General features: G+C 39.2%; 1 protein-coding gene and 2 non-coding genes across 3 annotated transcripts; all 3 read left to right on the forward strand.

Annotated features, from left to right (window-relative positions):
* The first annotated feature begins 1,183 nt into the window (after positions 1-1,183).
* Positions 1,184-11,647, forward strand: CCT6A (chaperonin containing TCP1 subunit 6A). The gene is made up of 14 exons (XM_059898244.1): positions 1,184-1,420; positions 1,877-1,940; positions 3,374-3,508; positions 4,370-4,543; positions 5,089-5,192; positions 5,810-5,920; positions 6,152-6,311; positions 6,399-6,481; positions 7,145-7,241; positions 7,557-7,704; positions 8,127-8,260; positions 8,815-8,917; positions 10,101-10,173; positions 10,428-11,647. Exons 1-14 carry the CDS (start codon positions 1,284-1,286, stop codon positions 10,498-10,500), a joined length of 1,596 nt encoding a protein of 531 aa, XP_059754227.1. The 5' UTR covers positions 1,184-1,283; the 3' UTR covers positions 10,501-11,647.
* LOC132350047 (small nucleolar RNA SNORA22) lies at positions 4,104-4,237 on the forward strand. Its single transcript, XR_009497804.1, has one exon. It is a non-coding gene; the product is annotated as a small nucleolar RNA SNORA22 (small nucleolar RNA).
* Positions 7,753-7,892, forward strand: LOC132350113 (small nucleolar RNA SNORA15). The gene has a single exon (XR_009497859.1). It is a non-coding gene; the product is annotated as a small nucleolar RNA SNORA15 (small nucleolar RNA).
* Positions 11,648-11,650: the final 3 nt, after the last annotated feature.

An 11,650-nucleotide genomic window follows, 5' to 3' on the forward strand; every position in this document is an offset into this window, starting at 1 on the left:
GTAGTCGCTAGAAGACTGGGAACAACCTAAATGTTAACCAGTAGGTGACTGGCTAATCAGGTCATTCTTATAAAGAATATCATGCAGCTGTTAATAAGAATGAGGAAGACGTATTTGTATTGATATGCGACAATCTCCAAGATACTTTAAGTGTAACACACCCAACAGTGCGTATTATAAATTGCCATTTTGTGTGGGGGAAATTTCTTATATTTATATACGTATTTATTTAGAAATTCAGAGAGCATCTGGGGAATTCACACTATCTGAAGGAAACTTATGTAGCTAAAGGTACATGCCAGGAGGAAATTGAACTAGAGGAGGGAGGAAGACCTTTCACCATATACCCTTTGGCACGTTCTGAATTCTGAACAGTTGTAGTCATTACCTATAAAAATAAAATACAAAACATTAGCGAATACCTGGTATCTAGGCACGGGGCGTGAACTGGATACTAGAAAACACTTGTGGACATCTTTCAGAATAAAAGAGTCCTCTCAAAGGCTGGACACCACTGCTCAACGAAGTTTGAGTTTTCAAAACTGCCTTGAGGGCCTGAAGCCTCAGCACTGTGTCGTGTGCCCGAAGGGTGGGCTGACTCTTGCTTTTCCTCAATTGCCATCGCACCAATCAGGTAGCTTTCTAAAGGCTTCTAGCACTTTCCACCTCGCATTATATCTCTTCGTCTTCCTTACGCCTAAAACACCTAGGATACTGGGCGAGAGTCCTTATCAGATCCCCTTTGTAACCCCCACAGCACCTAGAACACCGTCCAGCACACAGTACACAGTCAAGAAAACTAGTGACCGGGATGAAAGCAGCACGGCGAGAAAAAGGGAAAACGGCTCGAGTGGGGGAGGGAGGAGGCCCACCCTACACCCTGCGGCCGGAGACCTCCGGGAAGAGCAGCCGCCTCTGCCCTCACGCCCTGACGCACGCGGCCAACAAGCCCGCTCCGCCTACGCCCTCAGGTCCGGGGTCAGCAAAACCGGGTGCTGGGCAGTTCACGGGGGCCCCGCGAGCCCTGGTTGCCGGGGGAACACGCTCCTCCCGAGCGCAATGGCGCCGCGGCCAAAGCGAGGGGCGGGGCTACGTGCGGCCGCGACCCAATGAGCGGCACCGGCCGACCCGAGGCCCAATGGCGGCGGCGCGCGGGCACGCTGGAGGCGGGCCCGGCGCACCCGACTTTTCCAGAAGACCCGGATAGCGCCTCCCGGCCACGCTGAACCGGCTCTGGGCCTTCCGGACGCCGGGTTCCCCCATTTTCTTCTGCTGGGTCAGCTATGGCGGCCGTGAAGACCCTGAATCCCAAGGCTGAGGTGGCCCGAGCCCAGGCGGCGTTGGCGGTCAACATCAGCGCGGCCCGGGGGCTGCAGGACGTGCTGAGGACCAACTTGGGGCCTAAGGGCACCATGAAGATGTAAGGCGCGGCTGGCGGGGAGGGCTGGGCGGGCACCGCGCACCTCGCGCTGCCGCGGGCCTGCGCCGGGGACCGAGGCCTGGAGCCGGCCGCCTTCGGGCCTCTGCGCTCGCCGCGGTGGCCTTTCTTCCCCGCATTGTCCCGGGTCGGTCCTATTTCTTGCCCTGGCTGTTTCCTTGGTGGTCGATTCCGTCTCCGCCGAGAACAAAGCTGCTCGCGTGCGCGGCGCGGCCTCCCCCCCGCCCCCCCCACGGCGCGCTTGGGACCTAAGAGACCCTGAGGACTGTTCCCCAGACGGGTGGGGGTGGGCATTGCACCATTCCTGTTACCGGAAGCAGAGAACCAACCCTTGGCCCCAGCTCTTGAGGATCTGGGTAAAGCCCAGTTTTTATGGGCCTCTTAATTTGGTCTCCATTGAAAAAGTCACACTGTGATTCATTTCTGCCCATTGAACAGGCTTGTTTCTGGTGCTGGAGACATCAAGCTCACTAAGGATGGAAATGTGCTGCTTCATGAAATGGTGAGAGGCTGCTAGACTAGGTCCAAAATGTCTTGGTTTTCCATAGTACATTTGATTTGTAGGAAGACTTTTACTATTCGTTTACAAAGTAGGAGAAAATCATTTTCATTCTTCTCAACAGGTAGTTTTCCAGATAACGGAAAAAGTAGAAAAAATGTAATCAGTACTGTTGTTGACAGTACAGTACAGTGAGGAGCCTTGGAGTCTAATGAACTTCCTTTTGAATCCCCTACCCTTGCCATTTAAGGTCTTCGTTAAAGGGTTTTAATTACTAAAATTCTAATAAAAACTGAGAGCAGTTGACATAATCAGGGAGGCAAAATGCAACAGGATGGTTATACTTTTTCAAACAGCACCTCTTCTGTTGTATCACACTTCACCACCAATTGGAGGAGAAATAAAACTACCATTTTTAAAGTCCCAGTGACTAAGAATCTGAGGTTACTGAGAGGAGCAGTCATTTTACTCATCCCTAAGTTTCCAAAACCTAACAGTTCAAATCCTAGAAAAGGAAATGACTTGCCTATGTTTTGAGTTTAGAGTGAAATTTAGGGTTTTGATAATAGTGTATCATGCCTTCAACGTTCCAGGTGTTTGTAAATATCTTCAGTAAGGAATAGCTAACCTAGAAGGTGTAGTTTTTGTTTGGTGGCTTAAGTGGTGGCCTGTGCTAGCAGAGAACAATAGAGTCATAGTTAGTTTAAACTTGATGTCAGAAAAGCCGTCTCTACATGACTTTTAAATTTTCCCTAATTGAATGAGATAGTCTGCTTAGATTCTTAAAACTGTGGGTGTCCCCAAATACATAAAAGACTGGACAACTGTACAGGATTAAAGGAGTATAAGAAGACAAAAGCAGTGCAGTAGCCGTGTTGGAGCCTTTGTAATTAAGAATCTGTGGGTGACAAACATAATGAATATTCTGTTTCTCCAAAACCTTTCCAGAGTGACTTAGCATCCACTGATGATCTTTGCTAAAGAGGCTAAGTTTTTCTTTTCTTTTCTTTTCTTTTTTTTTTCATTTTAATTATTTGTTCAGTGCCAAGTAAACTGGGCAGCCAGGCTTTCATTTAAAAGGCACTTGGTTTATTCTCACAAGAATCTTAAATTTGTCATAAAGAGGCATGCATGGAACATGGATTTGAAATTATTGCTCTTACTTGTTAGTTCTATCACCTTGAGTTAACCTTAACTGGGTCTCACATTTCCTCATCAGTAAAGTGGAGATAATCTGAGAAGGAAACAAATTTATATATGAAGGTGTTTCTGTCATCATAAACTGATAGCTAATGGTGAGTTTTTAATCAGAGTAATATGTAGCTGTACACTTGGGCATTTTGTGCAGATAGATTAGCCCTTCACACATTTTAAGGTATATTTGGACTGTTTTCATTTTTAAGTTGTTCCACAAATTTTTTTTTCTCTACCTGCAGCAAATTCAACACCCAACAGCCTCCTTAATAGCCAAAGTAGCAACAGCCCAGGATGACATAACTGGTGATGGTACCACTTCCAATGTCCTAATTATTGGAGAGCTCCTGAAGCAGGCGGATCTCTACATTTCTGAAGTATACATGATTCTCGTGTTTCTGTGATATTTTATTGTGTATAGGAAATAATCTTAGTTTTACTTATAAAAACTGATGTGCTAGTAGTAACTGAGGCCATATAATAGAATGTAAAGAGCATGGGGTTAAATATGGGAACAAGGGTCTGTATCCTACTCTGACACAAATTTACTATGATCCTGGATGAGTTGAAGAATCTTCCTTGGCCTGAAAGTTGTTTTTTATCAAGTTGCATTGCATATACAGTTTTTATATGCCTATAACAGATTAATAATTGTGATCTAGAAATGGAATATTCAGGATTAGGCATATTTTTAAGGAAAAAGCTAACAAAAACCTTGAATTTAAATAAGAATACTACAACTTTTTTAACCCTCAGTAGTTCCAAGGTTAAAGCAAACCTCAGTGAATACTAATCTGATGTTAGGAAGAATTTCCTGGGAAGAGAGAGAAAGCAGACTCTTAGTCTCCGTGTTTATTTTATTAGTAAATGGTGTGAATTAATTTCATATCACCTATAGGAAAGATATAATGGTCCTATTGACTGCCAATTGTTATGACACAGTTTTGAGTTTTGGGCGTTATCCCTTGTGGTTTGCACAGTGAACACCCAAGTGTGCTTTATAGTTCCCTTGGCTTTGACTCTGTGCTAGAGCAATGTCTGTTCTTTTCCTCTGCATTGAAAGGACTATTTATCCTTTTAAATGTATTCAGAAAGTCAGCACATTATATTAATTGTGTTTAAAGGTATGAATGATCCAGAATATCCCTTCATAAATTTGCTTTATCGGGAACTATAGTTGCATCTAACTGAAGGTCTCTGTTGTTAGTGGCGGTTTTGTAATTGTGTGTTTATTACAGGGTCTTCATCCCAGAATAATTACAGAAGGATTTGAAGCTGCAAAGGAAAAGGCACTTCAGTTTTTGGAACAAGTCAAAGTAAGCAAAGAGATGGACAGGGAAACACTTATAGATGTGGCCAGAACATCTCTACGTACTAAAGTTCATGCTGAACTTGCTGATGTCTTAACAGAGGTATGTGTTAAATTTTGTATGTGTCTGGTACATTACACCTATACTGAAAACCCCTGGCAACTGGAAACATCAGTATTCTTGCTAATTCCAGTTATAGAATGCCATCTGAAGTCTTCACAGTACCATCCTGTGTGGAGTAAGTAGGTTCATTTTTGTGGCAGTGATAACCTGATCTGTGGCCCTAAAAATAGAAAAAATAAGTAAAGTGAGAAAATCGTAATAGCATACCTGGCCAGGTTATGAAGGTATAATCAGAGCTTTCAGTAAATGGAGTTTCTAAAATGGAGATTTCCTTATTAAAAAGCTACTAATAGTAGAGATGTCAGTGATTCTGTAGGTAATTACAAATTGAGGTTTCAGAAATGTAGATGACTTCAGCCCTTTACAAATAATGCATTCTATTAGCGTGTAAAAAAAGACTTAGATCAGTTCAGAGATTTTTAAAGACGAGAAGCTGTCTGCTTTAAACTTTTCTGAAGAATAAACAACATAAGTGTCTCAACTTCTGCTAGTCAAATTCATTGAATGGTTATACTCTGTTGCAGGCTGTAGTGGACTCCATTTTAGCCATTAAAAAACAAGATGAACCTATTGACCTCTTCATGGTTGAGATCATGGAGATGAAACATAAATCTGAAACCGATACAAGGTAGGTGGTAGAATACTATGAAATAAAAAGAGTGTTTACAAACTTGAAGGAGTTTATACAATACATATATTTTGCCTGTTTTTTTTTTTTGTCTTTGAATTAACATATATTGCCTAGATGAGTATTTCATTTACTCAGTAGTATCAGTATTTCCTCTTGAAATGAAGTTAATGGTATAATGTATTTTTACATAGAATGATTCTGGAAAGTCAGCTACATCAGTCATTTGGCATTTATTGAACCGAGCATGTGGGAGACTTCAGGGAATTTTAAAGAAAATTATTTCAAAGACCTAGTTTGAAAGCATTTTTTAAAGGAGGTGATCACAGTTTAATAGCCTACCAAACTTGTGACTATTTCTCTGTGGAACCTTCTGCACAAGACAGGGTTGTTACTTTCATTTGCATGGCTTGTTTTTGTCATGTTCTGGAATTCTGCTTTTTCACAATTGAACCTTCCTTGGTATTACCCAAAAGTCCTGTTCAAATAGCTCAAGAAATAAAGCTGATTGTGTGAAAATTATCAATACTGTCTCAATTCAGTGTTTTAGTTTTGTTAGCATACGTTACACCCCATCTGGAAATCAATAAGAATATATTTTTTATGTGTTGTAACAGCTTGATCAGAGGTCTTGTTTTGGACCATGGGGCACGGCATCCTGATATGAAAAAGAGAGTAGAAGATGCGTACATCCTCACATGCAACGTGTCATTAGAATATGAAAAAACGTGAGTTTATATATAGCTCCTTAAAAATGGAAGAGAGGTGGAAGAGCTTGATATTTGGGGCAAGTCACTTTTTTGTGAGACTCAGTTTCCCTGCTGTACGGACAATAATGCCTCAATGGGGTTTCAGAAAATTACAGGAAATAGCCTCTGAAAACATACCAGGGGTGGAATTGGAGCTCGGTGACTATTTGCTAAATATTTCCTCCCCTTTCTGTAACTTCCTTTTTTTAGAGAAGTGAATTCTGGCTTTTTTTACAAGAGTGCAGAGGAGAGAGAGAAACTAGTGAAAGCTGAAAGAAAATTCATTGAAGACAGAGTTAAAAAAATAATAGACCTGAAAAAGAAAGTCTGTGGTGATTCAGATAAAGGATTTGTTGTTATTAATCAAAAGGTGAGAAATTTTGTTTTATAAACTAGTGTGTATCTATTTTTATTTTAAAGGTAAAATATTGAAACTTATTTTTTGTTGTTGTTACAGGGAATTGACCCCTTTTCCTTAGATGCTCTTGCAAAAGAAGGCATAGTAGCTCTGCGCAGAGCTAAAAGGAGAAATATGGAAAGGTACGGATAGCAGATTATCTGTGTGACATGAATTTCACTTATTTTGCAAGTTAACTTAGATTCCTTTTTTCCCTCCTCTTATTTTTGTGATTTTCTTATTTTTTATTGTGATAAAATATACATAATATAAAATTTATCATTTTACCTGTGTTTTCCAGGATCACATTTCTTTTTAAGGATAATATTCCATTGTATGGGTATACCACACTTAGTTTCGTTTATTCATTTATCTGTCAGTGGACGTTTATTTGGGTTTCTACCTTGGCTGTTGTGAATAGTGCTGCTATGATTGTTGATATACTTGTTTTTATTTTTAAATGATGACCTATACAGTACATATTTTTCCATGTCAAGAGACAGCATCAAGGGTTTCAGAGGAATACTTTCTTCCAAAGAGCTCACCATGATGAAGAGCTCTGTGCACCTTTAGATTTCATATCAGAGGAGTATTTGCTGACTTAGGAGTGGTTTTAATGGAGAGTTAGGAGAAAAGACCAGTTTTCAGCTAGTTGGTGGTGAATGGAAAGGCTTAAGCTAAAATATATTTTAGAATATGATTTTCACATGTAATTCTGAAAAAGACTGCTTTCTAAAAATATTAATCTCTAAACATAACTAATAAAATCCCTTCTGCATCTCCCTTAAAACACTTGAATATTTCAGGCTGACTCTTGCTTGTGGTGGGGTAGCCCTAAATTCTCTTGATGACCTAAATCCTGATTGTTTGGGACATGCAGGACTTGTCTATGAATATACATTGGTAAGTGTATTTTCTTTCCAAAATAATACTACTTTTTGGCTCATGAATTCTTCAGTAGTTAAAAATTCATTCAAACTTTGGATGATATTTTTGCCTTCTTAATATACATTTTGATGATTTATATGTAGTAATGATAAGCCATTGATGGGAAAATCACATTTCTTTTATGTGACTTTTTAAAAGAAATTATTTGCTTTAATGTGATCAGTGCTGTGCCCTATTAATATGCTACTTATTCCTTCATAAGGCCCTCTCATCTGGTCATTCGTTGCATAACCGTATCCTGGTTTTTGAAAATACTGTCTCTTCACACAGGGAGAAGAGAAGTTCACCTTCATTGAGAACTGTAACAATCCTCGCTCAGTCACATTATTGATCAAAGGACCAAATAAGCACACACTTACTCAGATCAAAGATGCAATAAGAGATGGCTTGAGGGCTGTTAAAAATGCTATTGATGATGGTAAGATGGTCACTGTATTTAAATTGTATTCTTTTGCTAGTCTAAAAGGCATGGCTGAATACTGTGTTCTTTTTATCAGTAGTTTACACAGCCAGACACCATGCAAAAGTAAAGTTTTACCTTTAAAATGGCTATGATGGTATGCTAATTTTTTTCATGGCATGCTATTGTTAAAAGGGGATACAAATAAATGAACTAATACTAAGCTTTCAGGATTTTCCATGTGCTAGTTAAATCATTCTGCTGTTTGATATGTTGCCTGTATTGCTTTCATATGTAATATTAAAATTGCTGTGGTTATACTGAATTCTCAAATTAATGGATTTCCTGTGTGTGTTTTAATTTATGTATTTTCTTAAAATTGCCTCTGCAGTTTTATTTTCTTTGTAGCTTAGCATTTCTCTCTTCCTCCCACCCAACAGGCTGTGTAGTTCCAGGTGCTGGTGCAGTGGAAGTGGCAATGGCAGAAGCCCTGATTAAATACAAGCCCAGTGTAAAGGGCAGGGCCCAACTTGGAGTTCAAGCATTTGCTGATGCATTGCTCATTATTCCCAAGGTGTGAATGCTTTAACTGTTTTCTAAACTACACCAAAATGATTCATCTGATGAAAACTTTTTGCTAATGTGGGTTTTTTCATAATGTGGATTTTGAATAAATAGGGTTCATCAGTTTTCACCCTAACACTAGAACAGGTATTTCTCATTATCTAGATGTATTGGTTCCTCTGGAGGGGAGGCTTGAATATCTGATGTTTCAGATGGCAAGAGATAGCTGTTTTAAGAGGGTTTGCAGTGTAGGGGTACAAGCTTGCTTTTTGTTTTTGTTTTAAACTAAGGTTAATACTGTGATTTTTCTATTGTATGCTTATTTAGGGTACAGTTTATGACCAGTGTATTGCCGGGCTTGGGGTGGATTAGTGAGTTTGCTGGTAGTGTATATCTAGTCATTCTCTGAAGTGAACATAAATACCAGTCTGTTTTCACTTATTAAAGGTTTGGTTTTTTTGTTTTGTTTTTTTTTAACTATTAATTGGAAATACTGTTCATTTATTACAGACTTGACTATCTGTTACTAGGTCCTGTCTTTTAAATAAATTTTGTTTCCTTTAGGTTCTTGCTCAGAACTCTGGTTTTGACCTTCAGGAAACACTAGTTAAAGTTAAAGCAGAACATTCAGAATCAGGTCAACTTGTGGGTGTAGACTTGAACACAGGTAAGGAGGATGTGACTATTTGTAGGGGGTGAACTAGATACTATAGGTGAGGTAAGACCAGGAAGGATAAAAAAAATGGGAGAGAGAAGAATCTTGGAGTTGCTTTTGCTCTTTGACACCAGTGCTATCCAGGATCTCTGGGTTCTAAAGTATGATACAAAAATGTAATGACTAGATACAGAAATAAAGGGAATCGAGGAGACATTTGAATAATTTAGAAGAGTACGGATTTGTTGATATTGCTGAGTTGTGGTAGGTGGTTTGGTTAATGTTGAAGGGTTTCATGTTGAGCTTGCTTTACTGTTTTTTATCAGGGACTTTGATTAAAATGATACATTTCATGATCATACTCATGGGTGAAAAAAGGCTGAGGATAGCAAAAAATGCTGGAAGAGGGAACCAAATCTAATAAAATGAGTAAAGCCCTGATCTTAGACCAGTGTAATCCAAATTATACAAGTACAAAGTGGAAGAGAGATAACTGAGATACATCTGTGCAGTATGTGTAAGACCTATTGTGAACAGCATCATTTACATTCAAGTTAATATAAAAGGTTTCTTTTCTTTAAATTAACTTCTACTGTAGTATAGTTGATTTACAATGTTGTGTTAGTTTCTGCTGTTCGGCAAAGTGAATCAGTTATACATATACATATATCCACTCTTAGATTCTATTCCCGTATAGGTCATTACGGAGTATTGAGTAGAGTTCCCTGTGCTATACAGTAGGTTATTATCTATTTTATATATATATAGTAGTGTGTATATGTCAATCCCAGTCTCCCAATTAAGTTAATTTTAAAGGTTTCTGGAATGAGGGTAATGATAAGCCTGTTTTGCCAGCTTATAGTTCAGGTGCTATACTTTAATATGGACAAATAGGAACGTCTCCAGAAATACAGAGATGTTCAAATATTTGATAACCAAATAGAGCATTCCTATCACTGGAAGCATTCTAAGTAGAGGTCAGCCACTCATCAAAGCTGCTGTGCACAGGAGTCATGGTCTGGAGTACAACATTGGGCTAACTGAGGAACTTCGGGTTCTCATAGATAATACTGGAGGAAATGAGTGACCATTGATGAGTGAAGCAGCACAAAATACCCTTTTTAGTTCTTTCAGACAGTATTCTGATCTTATGACCTGCTCTGTATGATTTTAAGAATACTGGGTTACTTTTCAGGTGAGCCAATGGTAGCAGCAGAAGTAGGCGTATGGGATAACTACTGTGTAAAGAAACAGCTTCTTCATTCCTGGTAAGTTTGGGAAAGCCAAAATTATAACATTTGGGGAATATTCATACTCTTTAAAATTGGTATGTTTTGTTTAATTTTCTTTCCGTAAGAAAAGGTAAATCAGTCAAAAGTAGCAACTAAGTGAGCCTTCTATGTATGGAAAGGAAAGGGGAAACTTGACTGGATATAATTTGTGCAATTTAGTTGGAGATTGAGTTGAATTAGAGTTCATACCTCAAACCTGAGTAGTCTGATTTTTTTTCCCCCCTTTTCAGCACTGTGATTGCCACCAACATTCTCCTGGTTGATGAGATCATGAGAGCTGGAATGTCTTCTCTAAAAGGTTGAATTGAAGCTTCCCTTGTATCATCTGAATCGTGAAGATTCTACAGAGTGATCCTAAGAATATAGCTATGGAATTTTTGTCCAAGCTTCAGATGATTTTCAAAGGATTTTCTTTTCCCATATAAAAAAAGGAGAGAACACTGGCATCTGTTCAGATTCTGAAGTTCTGAAATTATAATTACAGTATTTTTTAAATTGCACTGTAGTGTACACATACAGGCCATACTTACCAATAAACAGGATGTTTTGCTTTAGCTTCAGTGATATAAAAATACATGTTAGATAAGCATATATTATCTACTGTATTAAATATTCCTTGAAAAACATTTTAATGGTTTAATAATTCTTCTAATGAATGTATTTTAATTTATCTCCAATAGTTCCCTGTCATTAAGCATTTAAGTTTTCAATTTTTATGCTAGTTATAAATAAGACGTAAGTAACTTAAGGTTTTGAAAGCATTCCTGCTTCCTTAGTATAAATCCTTTTGAGCAGGGGTCCCCCATAACCCCTGGGCGGAGGACCAGTACTGTTCAGCGGCCTGTTAGGAACCAGGCCGCACAGCAGGTGAGCAGGGAGCAAGCAAGCAAAGCTTCATTTGCTGCTCCCCATTGCTTGCATGACTGCCTGAACCATCCCCCGCCCCCCTCGAAAAACTGTCTTCCACAAAACCGGTCCTGGTGCCAAAAAGGTTGGGGACGGCTGCTCTTGAGTAAAAAAAACTATTGGATAAATTGGACTTTTCATGCTTTTGAAGTAGCTTTGCTAAACTGCTTCCCAGAAATGTTACGTTGTAGTGAGTAGAAAGATGGAACTAGAGCTGCAAGTCTAAAGTGGCAAAATAGGAAAGGCAGAGGTTAAATACATGGCTGAAGGCGTGGTGACTAGGACCAGGTGAGGTAAGAGATTTTCAGGCAAGACGGTATTTCTGCACCTCGGAACCTTGCTTAGGCTGATATCCCTCCCAAACCCTCTAGTGTCCTATTTTTCTCACCCAAATTACTGTTCTCTTCTACATGTTGCCACAAAATACATATATTGTGGCAATATATTTGAAGACCTTGAAAGGGAAGTTGTGTGTTGCTAAGCTTTGCGTTTTGAGGACTTCGCAGTTACCTACAGTGAGCGTACAATAAATTGGAAGTTGAAACCT

The sequence above is a fragment of the Balaenoptera ricei genome, chromosome 15 (assembly GCF_028023285.1).
Source record: "Balaenoptera ricei isolate mBalRic1 chromosome 15, mBalRic1.hap2, whole genome shotgun sequence".
In the NCBI taxonomy this organism is placed as follows: domain Eukaryota; kingdom Metazoa; phylum Chordata; class Mammalia; order Artiodactyla; family Balaenopteridae; genus Balaenoptera; species Balaenoptera ricei.